This window comes from Indicator indicator, chromosome 24 (assembly GCF_027791375.1).
Source record: "Indicator indicator isolate 239-I01 chromosome 24, UM_Iind_1.1, whole genome shotgun sequence".
In the NCBI taxonomy this organism is placed as follows: Eukaryota; Metazoa; Chordata; class Aves; order Piciformes; family Indicatoridae; genus Indicator; species Indicator indicator.
In genome coordinates, this window is record NC_072033.1 from 2,918,641 (window position 1) to 2,934,633 (window position 15,993).

At 52.2% G+C, this 15,993-nt stretch overlaps 1 protein-coding gene across 1 annotated transcript in view; it reads right to left on the reverse strand.

Annotated features, from left to right (window-relative positions):
• TOX2 (TOX high mobility group box family member 2) overlaps positions 1 to 15,993 on the reverse strand; it is a 219,334-nt gene that overhangs the window by 13,025 nt on the left and 190,316 nt on the right. Inside the window, exons 5-6 of the mRNA XM_054392010.1 lie at positions 14,695 to 14,922; positions 1,471 to 1,551 (exon numbers count right to left, since the gene is read on the reverse strand). Of these exons, the coding sequence (XP_054247985.1) occupies positions 1,471 to 1,551; positions 14,695 to 14,922 (309 nt within the window). The remainder of the gene's footprint in view (positions 1 to 1,470; positions 1,552 to 14,694; positions 14,923 to 15,993) is intronic.

Sequence of the window (15,993 nt, forward strand, 5' to 3'; positions counted from 1 at the left end):
CATGCATTCTGCAGGTGATGGTTGCTTTGGCACATCACATTACTTCCCATGGCAGCTGGATGTGATGATTAAGGACTGAGGGTGTGGCATAGTACCAAGGAGAAGCTTGGAAAGGAGAACAACCTCTTACACTTACTCACAACCCAAGGGCAGCACATCCTCCTGAGTCAGCAAGCCTGCAGGCTCCACAGGAGCCACCTCAAATCCCCAAGCAGCAAATGCCCATGTCCCTTCTCTGAAGACACGGAGGAGGGCATGGAGTGGGGTTCCCTAAGATGGGCACCTACATTTGGAGAATTGAGTTGGGCAAGCACTTGGCCCATCAGCATTGCCCCAGGTGCAGCCTTGAGGCACCAAGAGTTCCTGTGTGAACCTGAGATCCCCCCAAAATTCACTGTTGGGCACCAAAATGGGCTCTCTGGGTTGGCCTGCCAGCAGTGTGTGAGGCACTGGGACTCTTCTCCCAGGTAACAAGAGGGAACAGCCTCAAGTTGCACCAGGGGAGGTTTAGGTTGTCTATGAGGAACAATCTATTCCCTAAAAGGGTTGCAAAGGCCTGGAACAGGATGCCTAGGGCAGTGGTGGAGTCTCCATCCCTGGAGGGACTGGCAAACCCTGTAGATGTGGTGCTGAGGGACTTGGTTTAGAGGTGACCTGGCAGTGCTGGGTTAATGGTTGGACTTGGTGATCTTAAAGGTTTGTCTCAAGCAAAACAATTCTTGTGACCCTGCAAACACTGAGCCATTCCAGGGCCCTTTGCTGTGCACCCAAAGTAGATGGTATCTCCCCTTGATGATCCTAAAGGTCTTCTCCAACATACCTGATTCCATAACTGTGTGAATTTAAGCATGTATGAGCTGGCATGCCCAGCAACCCACACTGAGAGGAGTCTTAATCCCTAAGCCCCCTGCTCTCAGCTACGTGTGCACAGGAGAAGCAGGACTCAGGATCCTGAGCAGCCAGAACAGCTCAAATGCCTAGAGCAGGGTGCAGGACACTGGCACCCAGCTGCTGCCCAGCACTTGCTGGTGAGCCCAGGGCTGGGGTGCCACACTCTCAGGTCATTCCTGGTGTCACCCACGCTGAGTCTCATCTCCCTGCCCTTTCCAGCACTCCCTTATTGCTGCACTCACACCCTGAGAAGCCAGGGCAAGGAACAGCCACTGGTGGTGGAGACAAGCAGCAGGGACCCCTTTGTCTCCAATCAAGGACATCCCCCCCCCTGCTGTGACATCTGCTGACGAAGACAACCCAAAGGGGGTTCTCATTTCAGGGTGATGAAGGCAGAGGGCAGCCTGGTTCCCCCTCTAGCTGTGGAGCAGAGCATTTCTTGTAGCCCCCGGGGCAGGTGGCTGACAGTGGCACAGAGCTGCCAGCAGGGTCACGCCACAGTTCTGATCAGCCTGCTCCTCCCCAGAGAGTCCTGAGAGCTGCAACTAACTCAGCACCACCAGGTCCAGCTGCTGGTACCTTGGAGACGAGGCTGGCCCTGTAGGCTGCCAGGGCTTTCAGGTACTCCTTCTTGGCAGCTTCTGTTTTCCTCTTGTATGCCTGAAATGACCAAGAAATGGACAAGAGTTAATGAAGTGGAACAAAGTGCTGCTGGGCTCAGATCCCACCCTGCCCACTCAGCAGGACCCCACTCTGCTGAGGCCCTTCCTGCACACCCATGTGTGTGAAAAACTCCTTTCTGCTGGAATTCCCCCAGGAAGCCCTTGAGTCAGCCCACACTGGGAATTTTGGAGGCATTGCAGCTCAGGGTGGTCAGTGTGCCCAGGCAGGTTATCTATGCACAGCTGCTGCAAGGGACACAACCTGATCTCATATAGAGTGAGCTCCCTGAAACCACCTCCCAACAGCAACTGGGGCTGGGTGAAGTCATGGAAGAGCCAAAATTCCCAGATGAGAAGGTGTAGCTTAAGGAATGGTGAGACAGCCAGAAATCCTAAACTACTCCTTTGTTTTCCTGTTGCTAAGCCTTCAGAGCTCAAAATTCCAGCTCTTCTCTGCAGTCCTGACAGCTGGGAAGTGCTGCCCTGGCACAGAAAAGCTGAGGGTTTTTTTGCCTAATCTTATGAGTTGGGGAGTTGGGGCTTGCAGGGGGAACAGCAAGGATCAGGAGAGGTTGTAACCCTAAGGAGAAAACAATAAAGCTCTGTAAGAGTGAATGATTAACTTTAGAGCAGGGCCTGCTGGGACAGGAGCAGGGGTGATGGTTTGAACCTAGAAGGAGGAGATTCTAAGAGGGAGATCTAGACTGGAGAGAAGTTCTTTCTACTGAGGGTGGTGAGAGCCTGGCCTAGGTTGTCCTGGAACCATTCCAGGTGAGGTTGGTTAGGGCTCTGAGCAATCTGCCCTAGTTGCAGCTGACCCTGCTGACTGCAGGGGGGTTGGACTGGATGACCTTTGAAGGTCCTTTCCAACCCAAGCCATTCCACAGTTCTAGGATTCCTCCATCCCAACCCTGTAATGCCAGGTATCATAATTGCTTCACTCTGCTGGTCCCCTTCCCCTTCTTGCCCAGCCTTTTGCCCAGCTGCTCCTCCCCATATCTAACCTAACAGTGTCCTGCAGCCTGTCTCAAGCAGTGTGAGTCCCCCGCAGGGTCAAACCGTGCAAGCCCAAAGATTATTCACAGAGTCACAGATTGCATTGGGTTGGAAGGGACCCTTAAAGGTCATCATGTCCAACCCCTCCCTGCAGTCAGCAGGGACACCTCCACCTGGATCAGGCTGCCCAGGGCCACATTGAGTCTGGTCTTGAATGTCTCCATGTTTTAAAATATATTTTTTCAAACAGAATGGAAAATTCAGCCGAAAACAGAGAAGAGGCAGAACCTCCTGAGAACAATCCCCATCAGCAAGCTCCCCTCAAGCAGCACACCAAAAGCTGATTTCAATTAGAAGAGATTTGCATACATTTAATTGTGCTTTAACAACAGCAGCAGCTTGCAACAATCAAGACACAGCAGCCTAGGGGGCATCTTCAGCTCCTTTCCCAGGCTAATTCCCACCTCAGACTCCTTCCTAAGGCTGACCTCTGATGGGAAAACAACCTGCCAAGAGTTAAACTATCCAGCTTTTGGACTTTCAGTTTAAAATCTGTAGGGATTCTCCTAAACTCTGTTTAAAAAGGCTTGGAAACCTTATTTTCAAAAAATCATAGAATGGTTTGGGTTGGAAGGAAGCTTCAAAGAGCATCCATAGAATGGTTTGGGTTGGAAGGAAGATTCAAAGAGCATCCATAGAATGGTTTGGGTTGGAAGGAAGCTTCAAAGAGCATCCATAGAATGGTTTGGGTTGGAAGGAACCTTCAAAGAACATCCATAGAATGGTTTGGGTTGGAAGGAACCTTCAAAGAGCATCCATAGATTGGTTTGGGTTGGAAGGAACCTTCAAAGAGCATCCATAGATTGGTTTGGGTTGGAAGGAACCTTCAAAGAGCATCCATAGAATGGTTTGGGTTGGAAGGAACCTTCAAAGAGCATCCATAGAATGGTTTGGGTTGGAAGGAACCTTCAAAGACCATCCAGTCCAGTTCAAAGCCATGGGCAGGGACACCTTCCACCAGCCCAGCTCGCTCAAGGCCTCATCCAACATGGCCTTGAACACTTCCAAGGATGGAGCATCTACAATTTCTCTGGGCAACCTGTTCCAGTGTCTTACCACCTCCACTGTAAGAAAACATCCTGAAGGGTCCCTTGGTGGGACATCTGCATTCCCACCCTGCCTGTAGGGAGCTCTCTGCACCCAGATAGAGCTCCATGGAGGACACCAAGGAGTGGAACTGGAGCCTGAGCTCTCTGCACCCACCTGGGACTCCATCAGGACACCAAGGAGTGGAACTGGAGCCTGAGCTCTCTGCACCCACCTGGGGCTCCATCAGGACACCAAGGAGAGGAACTGCAGCCTGAGCTCTCTGCACCCACCTAGGGCTCCAAGGAGGACACCAAGGAGTGGAACTGCAGCCTGAGCTCTCTGCACCCACCTAGGGCTCCAAGGAGGACACCAAGAAGTGGAACTGCAGCCTGAGCTCTCTGCACCCACCTAGGGCTCCATGGAGGACACCAAGGAGTGGAACTGCAGCCTGAGCTCTCTGCACCCACCTAGGGCTCCAAGGAGGACACCAAGAAGTGGAACTGCAGCCTGAGCTCTCTGCACCCACCTAGGGCTCCAAGGAGGACACCAAGGAGTGGAACTGCAGCCTGAGCTCTCTGCACCCACCTAGGGCTCCAAGGAGGACACCAAGGAGTGGAACTGCAGCCTGAGCTCTCTGCACCCACCTAGGGCTCCAAGGAGGACACCAAGGAGTGGAACTGCAGCCTGAGCTCTCTGCACCCACCTAGGGCTCCAAGGAGGACACCAAGGGGTGGAACTGCAGCCTGAGCTCTCTGCACCCACCTAGGGCTCCAAGGAGGACACCAAGAAGTGGAACTGCAGCCTGAGCTCTCTGCACCCACCTAGGGCTCCAAGGAGGACACCAAGGAGTGGAACTGCAGCCTGAGCTCTCTGCACCCACCTAGGGCTCCAAGGAGGACACCAAGGAGTGGAACTGCAGCCTGAGCTCTCTGCACCCACCTAGGGCTCCAAGGAGGACACCAAGAAGTGGAACTGCAGCCTGAGCTCTCTGCACCCACCTAGGGCTCCAAGGAGGACACCAAGGAGTGGAACTGCAGCCTGAGCTCTCTGCACCCACCTAGGGCTCCAAGGAGGACACCAAGGGGTGGAACTGCAGCCTGAGCTCTCTGCACCCACCTAGGGCTCCAAGGAGGACACCAAGAAGTGGAACTGCAGCTTGAGCTCTCTGCACCCACCTGGGGCTCCATGCAGGACACCAAGGAGTGGAACTGCAGCCTGAGGCTGGGAGACACTGCACTGACATTGGCAGAGTGGATCTGAACACAGCTCCTCAGGAGCCCTCTGTGGAAAGGCAGCTCTGGTGCAGTTTTTATCACCTTTAAAACTGTAACTCCAACATCGACAAACCCATGTTAGTTGCTAATTAAATCCCATTTTCTCTCAGGGATTTTAATTTCCAAGCCATTTATCAGATTTAAGGATCCTCAAAACATCCTGCCTGGTTGATTTTTTTGCTTCCTAACCTGCCATGCCCACTGATTTATTTTTCCTTCTTTGTTAGCAGGAGGATTTCATTAGTCATTAAGTGAGGGAGGGGGAGTAAAAACGTTTAGTGATGATGGAAACAACAACAACAACCAAACTCTGAGCTGCAAGAAGCATATGTTGGGATTGTAATCCTGACACCTCTGTGGCTCAGCAAAGCAGCTAGTAATTGTACTGTAATGAAATGTTCTTGTTTGATAACCAGTTAATTAGAGCAGACAATTAGCCCAAAGCCTGCTGACGCCCACGAGTGCCTCTGAGTGACAGCCAGAGCTGCTCTCCGTAACCTCTGCCTCCCACCCCACCTGCTCCACCACTAATGCTGCTTCCCAGGCATGGGGAAGGATGGAAAGATCCCAAACTCTCTCTCCTCCTCCCCCTGAATTCAAGGGGTTCACTGATCCCAAGTGAGAAGCTCTCTGCTGCAGTCCTAGATGCAGAGCTTTGATGTGGCCAGCAGGACCAGGGGAGTGATCTTAGCCCTGCAGTTGGCACTGGGGAGTTTGCACCTTGAGGGCTGGGTTCAGTTTTGGGCCCCTCACTACAAGAAGGGCATTGAGGGGCAGGAGTGTGTCCAGAGAAGGGCAGCAAGGCTGGTGAAGGGTCTTGAACACAAGTCCTGTGAGGAGTGCCTGAGGGAGCTGGGGTTGTTCAGCCTGGAGAGACCTCTTTGCTCTCTACAACTCCCTGAAAGAAGGTTGGAGCCAGGTGGGGGCCAGCCTCTTCTGCCATGTAACAAGAGATAGGATGAGTAGAAATGGCTTCAAGTTGCAGCAGGGAGGTCTGGATTGAATATTAGGAAACACTTCTTCACCAAAAGGGTCATCAGGCACTGGAACAGGCTGCCCAGGGAAGTCATCCTCTCTGGAGGCCTTTAGAAGATGAGGAGCTTAGGGATGTGGTCTAAGCAGTGTACAGGGAGATGTTAGGCTATGGTGGGACTCAGTGATCTTAAGATCTTTTCCAACCAGGCAGTTCTATGATTCTATCAGCAGAGAAGAGATGGAAAGTGCAGCAAAGGTCTCCAGAAGGGAGCTGAAGGATGTGGTTTACTGAGCTGGGAGAGAAGACCAAGAGGAGCCAGAAACTCCAAATATGATGCAGCAGAGCAAGCACTGAGGAAATTTTTGCATCTGCTGAGTACAGGGAAAGGGGCAATAGGCTCAAGCTGCAGCAAGGGCCATGGTGGCTAAGCAAGGGGAGAGCCTTCCTAACAGTCAGGATCATTAAGCAGGAGAAGAGATTGCCTGGGAAGATGGTGTAATCTCCACCCCCCAGGGTTTGAGAACAGATTAGGCACACATCCATCAAGAATGGCTTAAGCAGAGATGATCCTGACTTCAGGCAGCAGTATGGTCTGGTTGACCTCTTAAGTCTCTCCTTGCCCTCTTTTCTGTGATTCTATGGCTGGGGTTTATTTTGCCCCTAAACGTATAAAGCTGGATTTCATTCTCCTTGTAGATCTGGAGGGTTGTTCTTGTAACTATTGTACACTTCCCTGCAAGACATCTCCTGTGGCTTCTTCATAAGGTGACTCCAAAGCACTTCCTCCCTGCACAGCAGGCTCTGTCACACCACTCTGCTCTTTGCAGATGGTCTCCATGCAGCCATTGGAAAAGCAAACACATTAATCTCGCCCTTCCTCATCTCACTCGTCCTCATCTCCTTGCACCCTCCTCTGTGTCCCTCCTGCTCCCTTCATGGGAAAGAGTTATTCTGTCCCTCCCCTACCCCTCCCTACCCAAGCTGTGGGGTGCAAACCTCAGCACACCCCCTTCAGACTAATACCTAATAGGTTCTGGGTTGCTAAGTCCTGAGGTCAAGCAGCTTGGACATGGAAGACAGCTGTCAATGATGCCCATCAGGAGGGTGCTCCAATTGCCTCAGGTTCTACCAGGTATGGCACAGGAGCTGTGGAGCATCTGACATCCCTGAGGACACCTACACAAAAGGCTCTGGCAATGGGAACTATTTGCATGGGATCAGGAGAACTCCTCCTTTACCCTGGGGGAGCCCCAGTGCTGTGAGACAGTGCTTTGGAGAATGGAGAGAGAAGCTCATCATTAAAGAGCAATTACCATTGATTAAAGCATCCTGAAAGGTTCCTGCTAGCATAGAATCAGAGAATTGTCAGGGATGGAAGGGACCTCAAGGCTCAGCCAGTTCCAACCCCTCTGCCATGGGCAGGGACACCTCACACCACAGCAGGTTGCTCACAGCCACATCCAGCCTGGATGCAAAAACCTCCAGGGATGAGGCTTCCACCACCTCCCTGGGCAACCTCTGCCAGGCTCTCACCACCCTCATGGTGTAAAACTTCTTCCTAACATCCAATCTGAATCTACCCATTTGTAGTTTTGTTCCATTCCCCCCAGTCCTGTCACTACCTGATAGCCTAAAAAGTCCCTCCCCAGCTTTCTTGGAGTCCCCTTCAGATCCTGGAAGGCCACAAGAAGGTCTCCTGGGAGCCTTCTCCTCTCCAGACTGAACAGCCCCAGCTATCCCATGCCTTCTCTTCGTGGTGCCACCTGGGTGTAAGTCATCTGTCACTCCATCTGAGGGCAGAGCTGCGCTCCCAGGACAGCCCACAGAAGACTCCAAAGAAAGCAGAGGAGGAGAGTGACAAATCCAACCTCTAACCTCCAATAAAAAGCTCTCAGCTTTCACCTTTCATGCTTCTGAACTTGCTTTCCAAGAAGAGAAGTCCCACTCTTGGATCTGCTCTTAAGAACAGATCTGACCCTTCACATCTCCCCTCTCCTTATCCTGATCTCTACCAGACCGCTCTTGAAACCTTGTTTGGGATCAGTGCTTTCATTCTTCTCCAGCACAGGTCTTTTCTTTGACCCTAAGAAGATGCTGAAGCCTCCTTCCAGGCCAAGGCAACTTGTTGGATCCTCCTAGCCCCCACTGGCAGGGCTTTGGGGCAGGAGCAGGAGCAGGAGCATGGCAGCAGCCTGCCAGGTGTGCAGGGTGCTGGAAGTGGGCAGCTTGGTGGCCATGCTGCCAGGCAGCACCTGTTGCATGTGTGTCCCATGGGATCTCTCCTCTGTGATGGCTCTGCCACAGCACAGCTGTAAGGCTGGCCTGAAGTGCCTCTGGCCCACTGCACATCTAGGCAATGTCCTGTCAGCAGGTGAGGTATCAATGAGCAGAGGGGGCTGAGGAGATGGGGGATGTGTTATTCTCTGCTGGGTCATTCATCCCTGGAGTGTGAACACTGTGAGGTGCTCCAGGCTGTGCACTTGTATGGGAGAAGCAGATCTGCCTTTGGCCAGGGAGTCCCTCAGCATTACTGAGCTGGTCCTGCTGAAGCAGGACTGTCACAAGCACCTTTGTGTCCCCAGACCCATGAACTCAGCTGGGAATGCTGATTTTGTCCAACTTTGCTTCTGCTCACTTAGGTTGGGAAGCCCTGGTTCAGCCTGAGCTTCACTCAGTGATTGCTCAGGAACTTCTTGAAGAACTCTGCTCTGAGTTGCCAGGGTCTAGGGAAACACTGCCCCAATGCTTTGAATCTGTTGTTGGATTTCCTAAATGAAAAGAAGCAGGTTGCAGAGACATCTGCAGCTGGCAGCTTGACACTCTCCCCTGTGCTCCATTATCATCATCATTGTCATCATGATCATCATCATCACTGCTGATCAGTATCTAAAGGGTGGGGGGAAGAAGATGGGGCCAGACTCTTTCCAGTGGTGCCCAGCAACAGGAAAAGGTTCATTGGCCACAAACTGGAATGCAGGAGGCTCCATCTGAGAAAGAGGAAAAGCTTCTTTGCTGTGAGAGTGCTGGAGGCCTGAAGCAGGCTGCCCAGAGAGGTTGTGGAGTCTCCTTTCTCTGGAGACTTTCAAGACCCACCTGGATGTGTTCCTGTGTAACCTGCCCTGGGTGACCCTGCTCTGGCAGGGAGTTGGACTGGATGATCTCTAGAGGTCCCATCCAACCCTTGCCATTCCATGATTCTGTGATTCATCTAAACCTCCCTCAGCACAATTTCAGAACATTTCCTCTCATCCTACCACCTAATGCCAGGGAAAAGAGGCCAACCCCCATGCATGAAGACAACAACATCCTGCCAAGGCAGCACTGCAGACCCTGAGAGGTTCTGCCACTCTTGCACAGCCATGGCCACACTGGAAGGGGTTAAAATGGGGAAGGAAAACTCTGCTCTGCTGAACAGGTGTCCTTGAGCAGTACCCAAGGACAGGGAGATTGCTAATCCTGTATTCCACAGCATGATCAAATCACCAGGCAACAGATATAAATAAAAAAAGGCAGGAAATAAGGAAATTTAGATACAAGTGTGTCAGAGGGAAAATGAAGATTCATTGTGAAGAGGCTGAGAGAAGAGGAGAAGGAACAAAATGACAAAGGCACAAATGATAAACCAGGAAGGACAAAAGGGGAGAAGAGGGGGGGAGGGAAGGTTGTTGGTGAAATCCACGTCTGTGACAACAGCAGCCAAATCAAAGATGCTCCTAGATGATCTGGTCCCTTGCATAATATGCATTCTGGTTCCTGCTTGGTGTTTGCCTTTCTGCTAGTGCACAGGTAAAGAAAAAAAACCCATCTCTGAACCAGGACCTGAGCAACCTTTATTTTGCTGGTTTCATCAGGAGGAGAAAGCAAATTTGCTTTGTGGGAGCAGCAGCACCTGCTCAACAGTAAATAAATAGCTACAGCTTTGATATTACAGTGCACAGAATCATTAGCAGCACCAATGGCAGAGGGTTAACCCTCTGCCTCCTGGCCTGAGCTACCTGCCAGAGAGGTGATGCCTTGTGCCTGCCTGCAGAGATGCTCCAGGCAGCATCTGTGGTGCTGGTGCAGAGGAAGGAGCTGAGGCTCTGTCTGCCTGGGGGGTGGCACAGGACCAACTGTTCCTGCACTTGGCCTTGTTGAACTTCATTTAAAAAAAAAAAAAAAAAATTGCCAGGTCCAGCTCCTGGGTCAGGGCAATTTCCATGCATCAGTGCTAGCTGAGGGATAAAAGGATGGAGAGCAGCTCTGTGAAGAAGGACTTGGGCTGCTGGAGGGTGAAAAGCTGGAGATGAGCTGGCACCATGAGCTCACAGCCCAGAGTCAGCCCTGTCCTGGGTTGATCCCAGCAGTGTGGGCAGCAAGGGGATTCTGTCCCTCTGCTGTGCTCTGCTGGGACTCTACCTGCAGTGCTGGGACAGCTCTGGAGTGCTCAGCACAGCAGAGACATGGAGCTGTTGGAGCAGGGCCAGAGGAGGCCACAGCAATGCTGGCAGGGCTGGAAGGGCTCTGCTATGAGGCCAGGCTGGGAGAGTTGAGGTTGTTCAGCCTGGAGAAGAGAAGGCTCCAGGGAGACCTTCTGGTGGCCTTTCAGTAACCAAAGTGACCTAGAAGAATGCTGGGAACAGACTTTTGAGCAGGGTCTGTTGTGACAGGACAAGGGGGGATGGTTTGAAACTAAATGAGGCAGATTTAGATCAGAGAAAAGGAAGAAATGTTTGACACTGAGGGTGGTGAGGCATTGTCCCAGGTTGCCCAGGGAGGTGGGAGATTCCCCCTCCCTGGAACCATTCCAGGTCAGGTTGTGGCTTTGAGCAACCTGCTCTGCTTGCAGATGTCCCTGCTGCCTGCAGGGGGTTGGACTGGATGACCTTTTAAGGTCCTTCCATCCAACCCAAACCAATCTGTGATTTGATGATTCCTAACCCAAGGCTTTGGCTGTGTTGTACCTGGAGCATGGCTACAAGCCCCCAGCCCCAGGCTTTCCTCATCCCTTTGGCACTGCTCTGGTGGCCACCCCATGCTCTGCATAACACCTCTGTGCATGATGGAGCTGGGAAGGATGGATGGACAGGTCCACAGGCATGGTGGGGCATGTGCTGGGGGCTGTTGACACATGGTGGGGGACCACAAGTCCAGAATGCCCTGGCTGAGGCTGGATTTGAACCAGTTTGCTTTGAATCCCCTCCCTGGTTGCTCCCTGCCTGTTCTCTGACAAGGCAGGGACCAAACCCTGGCTGAGGAAATATTATCCTCATTGAAAGGGGGAAAATAAGGTTTGTAAACCTCACCTGAGGCAGAAATTATGGGGATGTAAGTGACTGCTTAATAACTGCATGGTGGGGCTGGGGTCTGCACAGCAGCCCTCTGGAGACTTGGTGCCCCAGCCCCACCCTGACATCTGGGAGTTGTGAGAGATCCAGCCCAGCCCCAAATCAGATCCTACAGCCTCACACCCAGCCTCTTTTCCTAGGTCAGGAAGAAAGGAAGCTTCTTTAACAAAAATCTTGGTCATAATTGAGCAAGAATATTTCAGCCTGGAAGTTTTTACAGCCAGGCTGGATGTGGCTGTGAGCAACCTGCTGTGGTGTGAGGTGTCCCTGCCCATGGCAGGGGGGTTGGAACTGGCTGAGCCTTGAGGTCCCTTCCAACTCTAACAGTTCTGTGATTCTGTGAAGAATGTCTTGCCTGACTACTTTGCCACCACTGTGTTGGTTTTTCCCTGGGGTGTCCTCTTCACTGAGGATACGAAGCTGCTCGAAATCACTGCTGCCAACGGAGCCAGGAGCAGCACAGCAGCTGAAATATTTCCCCTGGCCACCTTTCCAGCCCTCCCCAGAGCACGATGCTCCTGCCTGGCAGTGAGCTGAACCACAGTTTGGTGCTGCCATGTGGCAGTGTGGAGTCAGAGATGCCAGCAGGATTTTGGTCAGTGATGTTGTAGCTGGTCCTGGCTGGCCACTGTCCCCTCCCACATGGCTGCTTGTCTTCATCAGGGATGTTTGCAACACATCCTGCAGTCCTCAGGAGAAAGGATCTGCAGGACAGCCTAGGCACTTCTAGTCACATATTAAAGACACTTTAATCATAGAATCAGTCAGGGTTGGAAGGGACCACAAGGCTCAGCCAGTTCCAACCCCCCTGCCATGGGCAGGGACACCTCACACTAGATCAGGCTGGCCAGAGCCTCATCCAGCCTGGCCTTAAACACCTCCAGGGATGGAGCCTCAACCACCTCCCTGGACAACCCATTCCAGGCTCTCACCACTCTCATGGGGAAGAACTTCTTCCTCACTTCCAGTCTGAATCTCCCCACTTCCAGCTTTATTCCATTCCCCCCAGTCCTGTCACTACCTGATAGCCTAAAAAGTCCCTCCCCAGCTTTCTTGGAGCCCCCTTCAGATATTGAAAGGCCACAAGAAGGTCACCTCGGAGCCTTCTCTTCTCCAGACTTAACAGCCCCAACTCTCTCAGTCTGTCCTCATAGGAGAGGTGGGGTTAAAGCTTTTTTTTTTGGGGGGGGGGGTTCCTTTTCCTTTTTTTCTCCCCCCCACCTTACAGATCTAAACAAACCTGTCTGGGGATGCTGGCAGAGGAAAGCAAACAGGGACTAAATAAACTCCCTTCCAGCCAAACACTTGAGGAGTGAACGTGCCACAGTGCACAGAGGTCCCAGAGCCAAAGATAAATAGTGTCCCTCCAGCCCCAGCCCTGGGCAGGGGGGGAGCTGTCATGGGGAGGGAAGTATACAGCTGGAGACAAAGCCAGGAAGCTAATATTTAAGCATTCTGACAAGGAACAAATGACTTAATTAAATCAATTACAGAGGGAGAAAGGGAGCCACTTAGAAAGCATGTGGAAAGAGAAGGCAAGGCTGCTCCCAGCTCAGGAAGGAGAAGGCAGCAGAGTTAGCAGGGAAGATAAACTGCCTGCTTTAATCCCTGCTGTTAATTAAGAGCTGAGCACTTGCACTGTGCTGAGTCAGGGTCACAGCAGCACTTGCAGTACATCAGCCACGTTTGCAGCCAAGCTCATTGCCTGGGCTGCAGAGATATTTGTAACCAGATGGAGTAAAGGGGATGCAGACTGAGAGGCTGGGAGGGATGAAAGCAGGAGAAAGAAGTGACACAGAAGCTTTGCCATGCTCCTGAACCTCCCACACCTCACACCAATTGGCCAAACCCAGCCTCTGCTCTACAGCTTTCCAGGTAGCTGGGCTGGGGTCAACCATCTGCACCAGGAGAGGATTTTCCTCTCTTCTTCAGCGTGAGAAATTCCTGAATGATCCCCCAGTGAGCCACCCAGAGAGAAGAGGGAGGATTGTGAAAACATCAAAACTTTGCACAGGTTAGAGACTTCAAATGGGTCACAGAATTGTCAGGGTTGGAAGGGACCTCAAGGCTCATCCAGTTCCAACCCCCCTGCCATGGGCAGGGACACCTCACACCACAGCAGGCTTCTCACAGCCACATCCAGCCTGGCTGCAAAAACCTCCAGGGATGAGGCTTCCACCGCCTCCTTTTGGGTCAGTAAAGGGAGTTCAGCCCAGAAGATGTCTTGGTCTTACTTCTGATGGTGCAGGGTGGAAAGCAAGGCTGTTTCCTAGCATGACTGTCAGTTCAGTGACTTCTTTTCCCCTCCCTTCTGCTCTCCCCTTAACTGTAGCTGCTTCAGATGCTGGCCATGGACACTCAGTGGGAGATGGAGCCAACCTGAAGCTGGGAGTCAGGCTCTAGGAGAAGGGTTCATCACTCATGAGGGAACTGTCAGTTAAAGCATATTTGGGTTCATAGAATTGTCAGGGTTGGAAGAGACCTCAAGGCTCAGCCACTTCCAACCCCCCTGCCATGGACAGGGACACCTCACACCACAGCAGGTTGCTCACAGCCACATCCAGCCTGGCCTTCAAAACCTGCAGGGGTGAAGCTTCCACCACCTCCCTGGGCAACCTCTGCCAGTGTCTCACCACCCTCACGGGGAAGAATTTCTTCCTAACATCCAATGTAAATCTCTCCATTTCAAGTTTTGCTCCACAAGAGCACATTGTTGTTCCATGTTGTTCCACATCTCCTTCCTAAGCTGTGCAAGCCTTGATGTTAGATCTGGGGCCAGTAGAGGGTTAATAGTTTTTAGACAGTTTGACCACTCCTTGTAAGTAAATAAGCAAACACAAACCCATCTCCCATCTGAGGCTGTAAAACCCCAGGCCAGGGAAAGGCCACTGATGTTTCTCCAAAGGATGATGAAAGAACAATGAGTTGTCACCAAACCAACAACAGAGGTTCTTCTAAAAGCAGGGCAGAGGCAAAGTCCATCCTTCTGCAGCCCTGTCTCTGCCCTGCTTGGGACAGGGACCAGAGCCTTGAGGCATGCAGGTGGCAATGCCCTGCATGCAGGGCACCCCACAGAGGTATCCAGGGGCAAGCTCACATCACTGCTGCACCAGCCTGGGGCATGCAGATCTCCCAAGCATGGCTTGGAGTGGCACTGGACACTTCAGCACCACTCCCGCACACAGCCTCTGTTTCCCAGGGTTGCCCAGGGAGGTGGCTGAGGCACCTTCCCTGGAGGTATTCAAGGTGAGGCTCAGCAAGGCCCTGGACAACCTGATCTAGTGGAGGATGTCCCTGCTGACTGCAGGGAGGTTGGACTGCCTGACCTTTGGAGGGCTCTGGACCATTCTCTGATTCTCTGATTCCCCGTCAGCGTATTCAAGCCACGCTACTAACAGACTTGGGGAGCCTGATGCTTTGCACCACAGAAAAACCACACTAGACCAGTCTGAAAACCCCAGAAGAGATGAGGAACTCACTTGTTTTTGTTCTTCCCCCAAACTGTCCCACATGGATGCAACGATCTTTGACACATCCCCAAAGGTGGCGTTGGGGTTCTGCCCCTTGATGGCCGCTTGTGTGTCTCGGAAAAACAGGGCATAGGCTGACACAGGCTTCTGAGGCTCGTTGGGGTCCTTCTTCTTCTTCTTCTTTTGGCTTTTGGGCTTTTTGCCCAGGTCTGTTGATGGTCTTTTCTCTCCAGTAACCTGCAAAACCAAGAGATGAACCTTAGCAGGTAGCTGGGAGCAGTTCGATCTGAGTCCCTGCTACAGCTTGTGAGTGAAGGGGAAGGGAGAGGGGTCCCAGCATGGTCAAGAGGGCAGCAGCACTGGGGGTCTCTGGCTGAAAGAACCTCTGGCATTAATACTTGAACTGCTAGAGGGTGCTGAGCCTGGCTTGGGTCCCTCCTCACAGCCTAGCTCACAGCTTGGTTGCTTCTGAGAGAGTTGGGGCTGTTCAGTCTGGAGAAGAGAAGGCTCCAAGGTGACCTTCTTGTGGCCTTCCAGGATCTGAAGGGGGCTCCAAGAAAGCTGGGGAGGGACTTTTAAGGATATCAGGTGGTGATAGGACTGGGGGGAATGGAACAAAGCTGGAAGTGGAGAGATTCAGACTGGAAGTGAGGAAGAAGTTCTTCCCCATGAGAGTGGTGAGAGCCTGGAATGGGTTGTCCAGGGAGGTGGTTGGGGTCCCATCCCTGGAGGTGTTTAAGGCCAGGCTGGATGAGGCTCTGGCCAGCCTGATGTAGTGTGAGGTGTCCCTGCCCATGGCAGGGGGGTTGGAACTGGCTGATCCTTGTGGTCCCTTCCAACCCTGACTGATTCTATGATTCTATAATTCTATGAATCTATGTCTCTGATTCTATGACTCTATGATTCTATAATTCTATGATTCTCTTCTCCAAAGCTGTGGCTTCCCAGACACTCATCCTCAGTCATCCCCCTTTCCCCTCCTCCTCCTCCTTGCACCACAAGCTCAATCCCTCCTTGGTCCTCTTCTGGGACCTCTCCTAACACCTTTCTTCCCAACCAAATCCCTTTAACAGCCCATAAATATTTCCAAACCTCACTTCCTCACGGCTTCTGATTTCCAGCCCTATAATCCCCTTTTGCAAGCTGCTTCTGCTTTTCCTCACCCACTCAGCCTCCCCACTCCCTAGGCAGCATTGTCTAAGTAGCACCAGCATCATGTCAGCCACCCCACTGGGGCCACCTGAAATCTACTTTACCCTGCTAACAGGCATGTAACCCTACCCAGGAAAACTATCCAGCAATGGCACT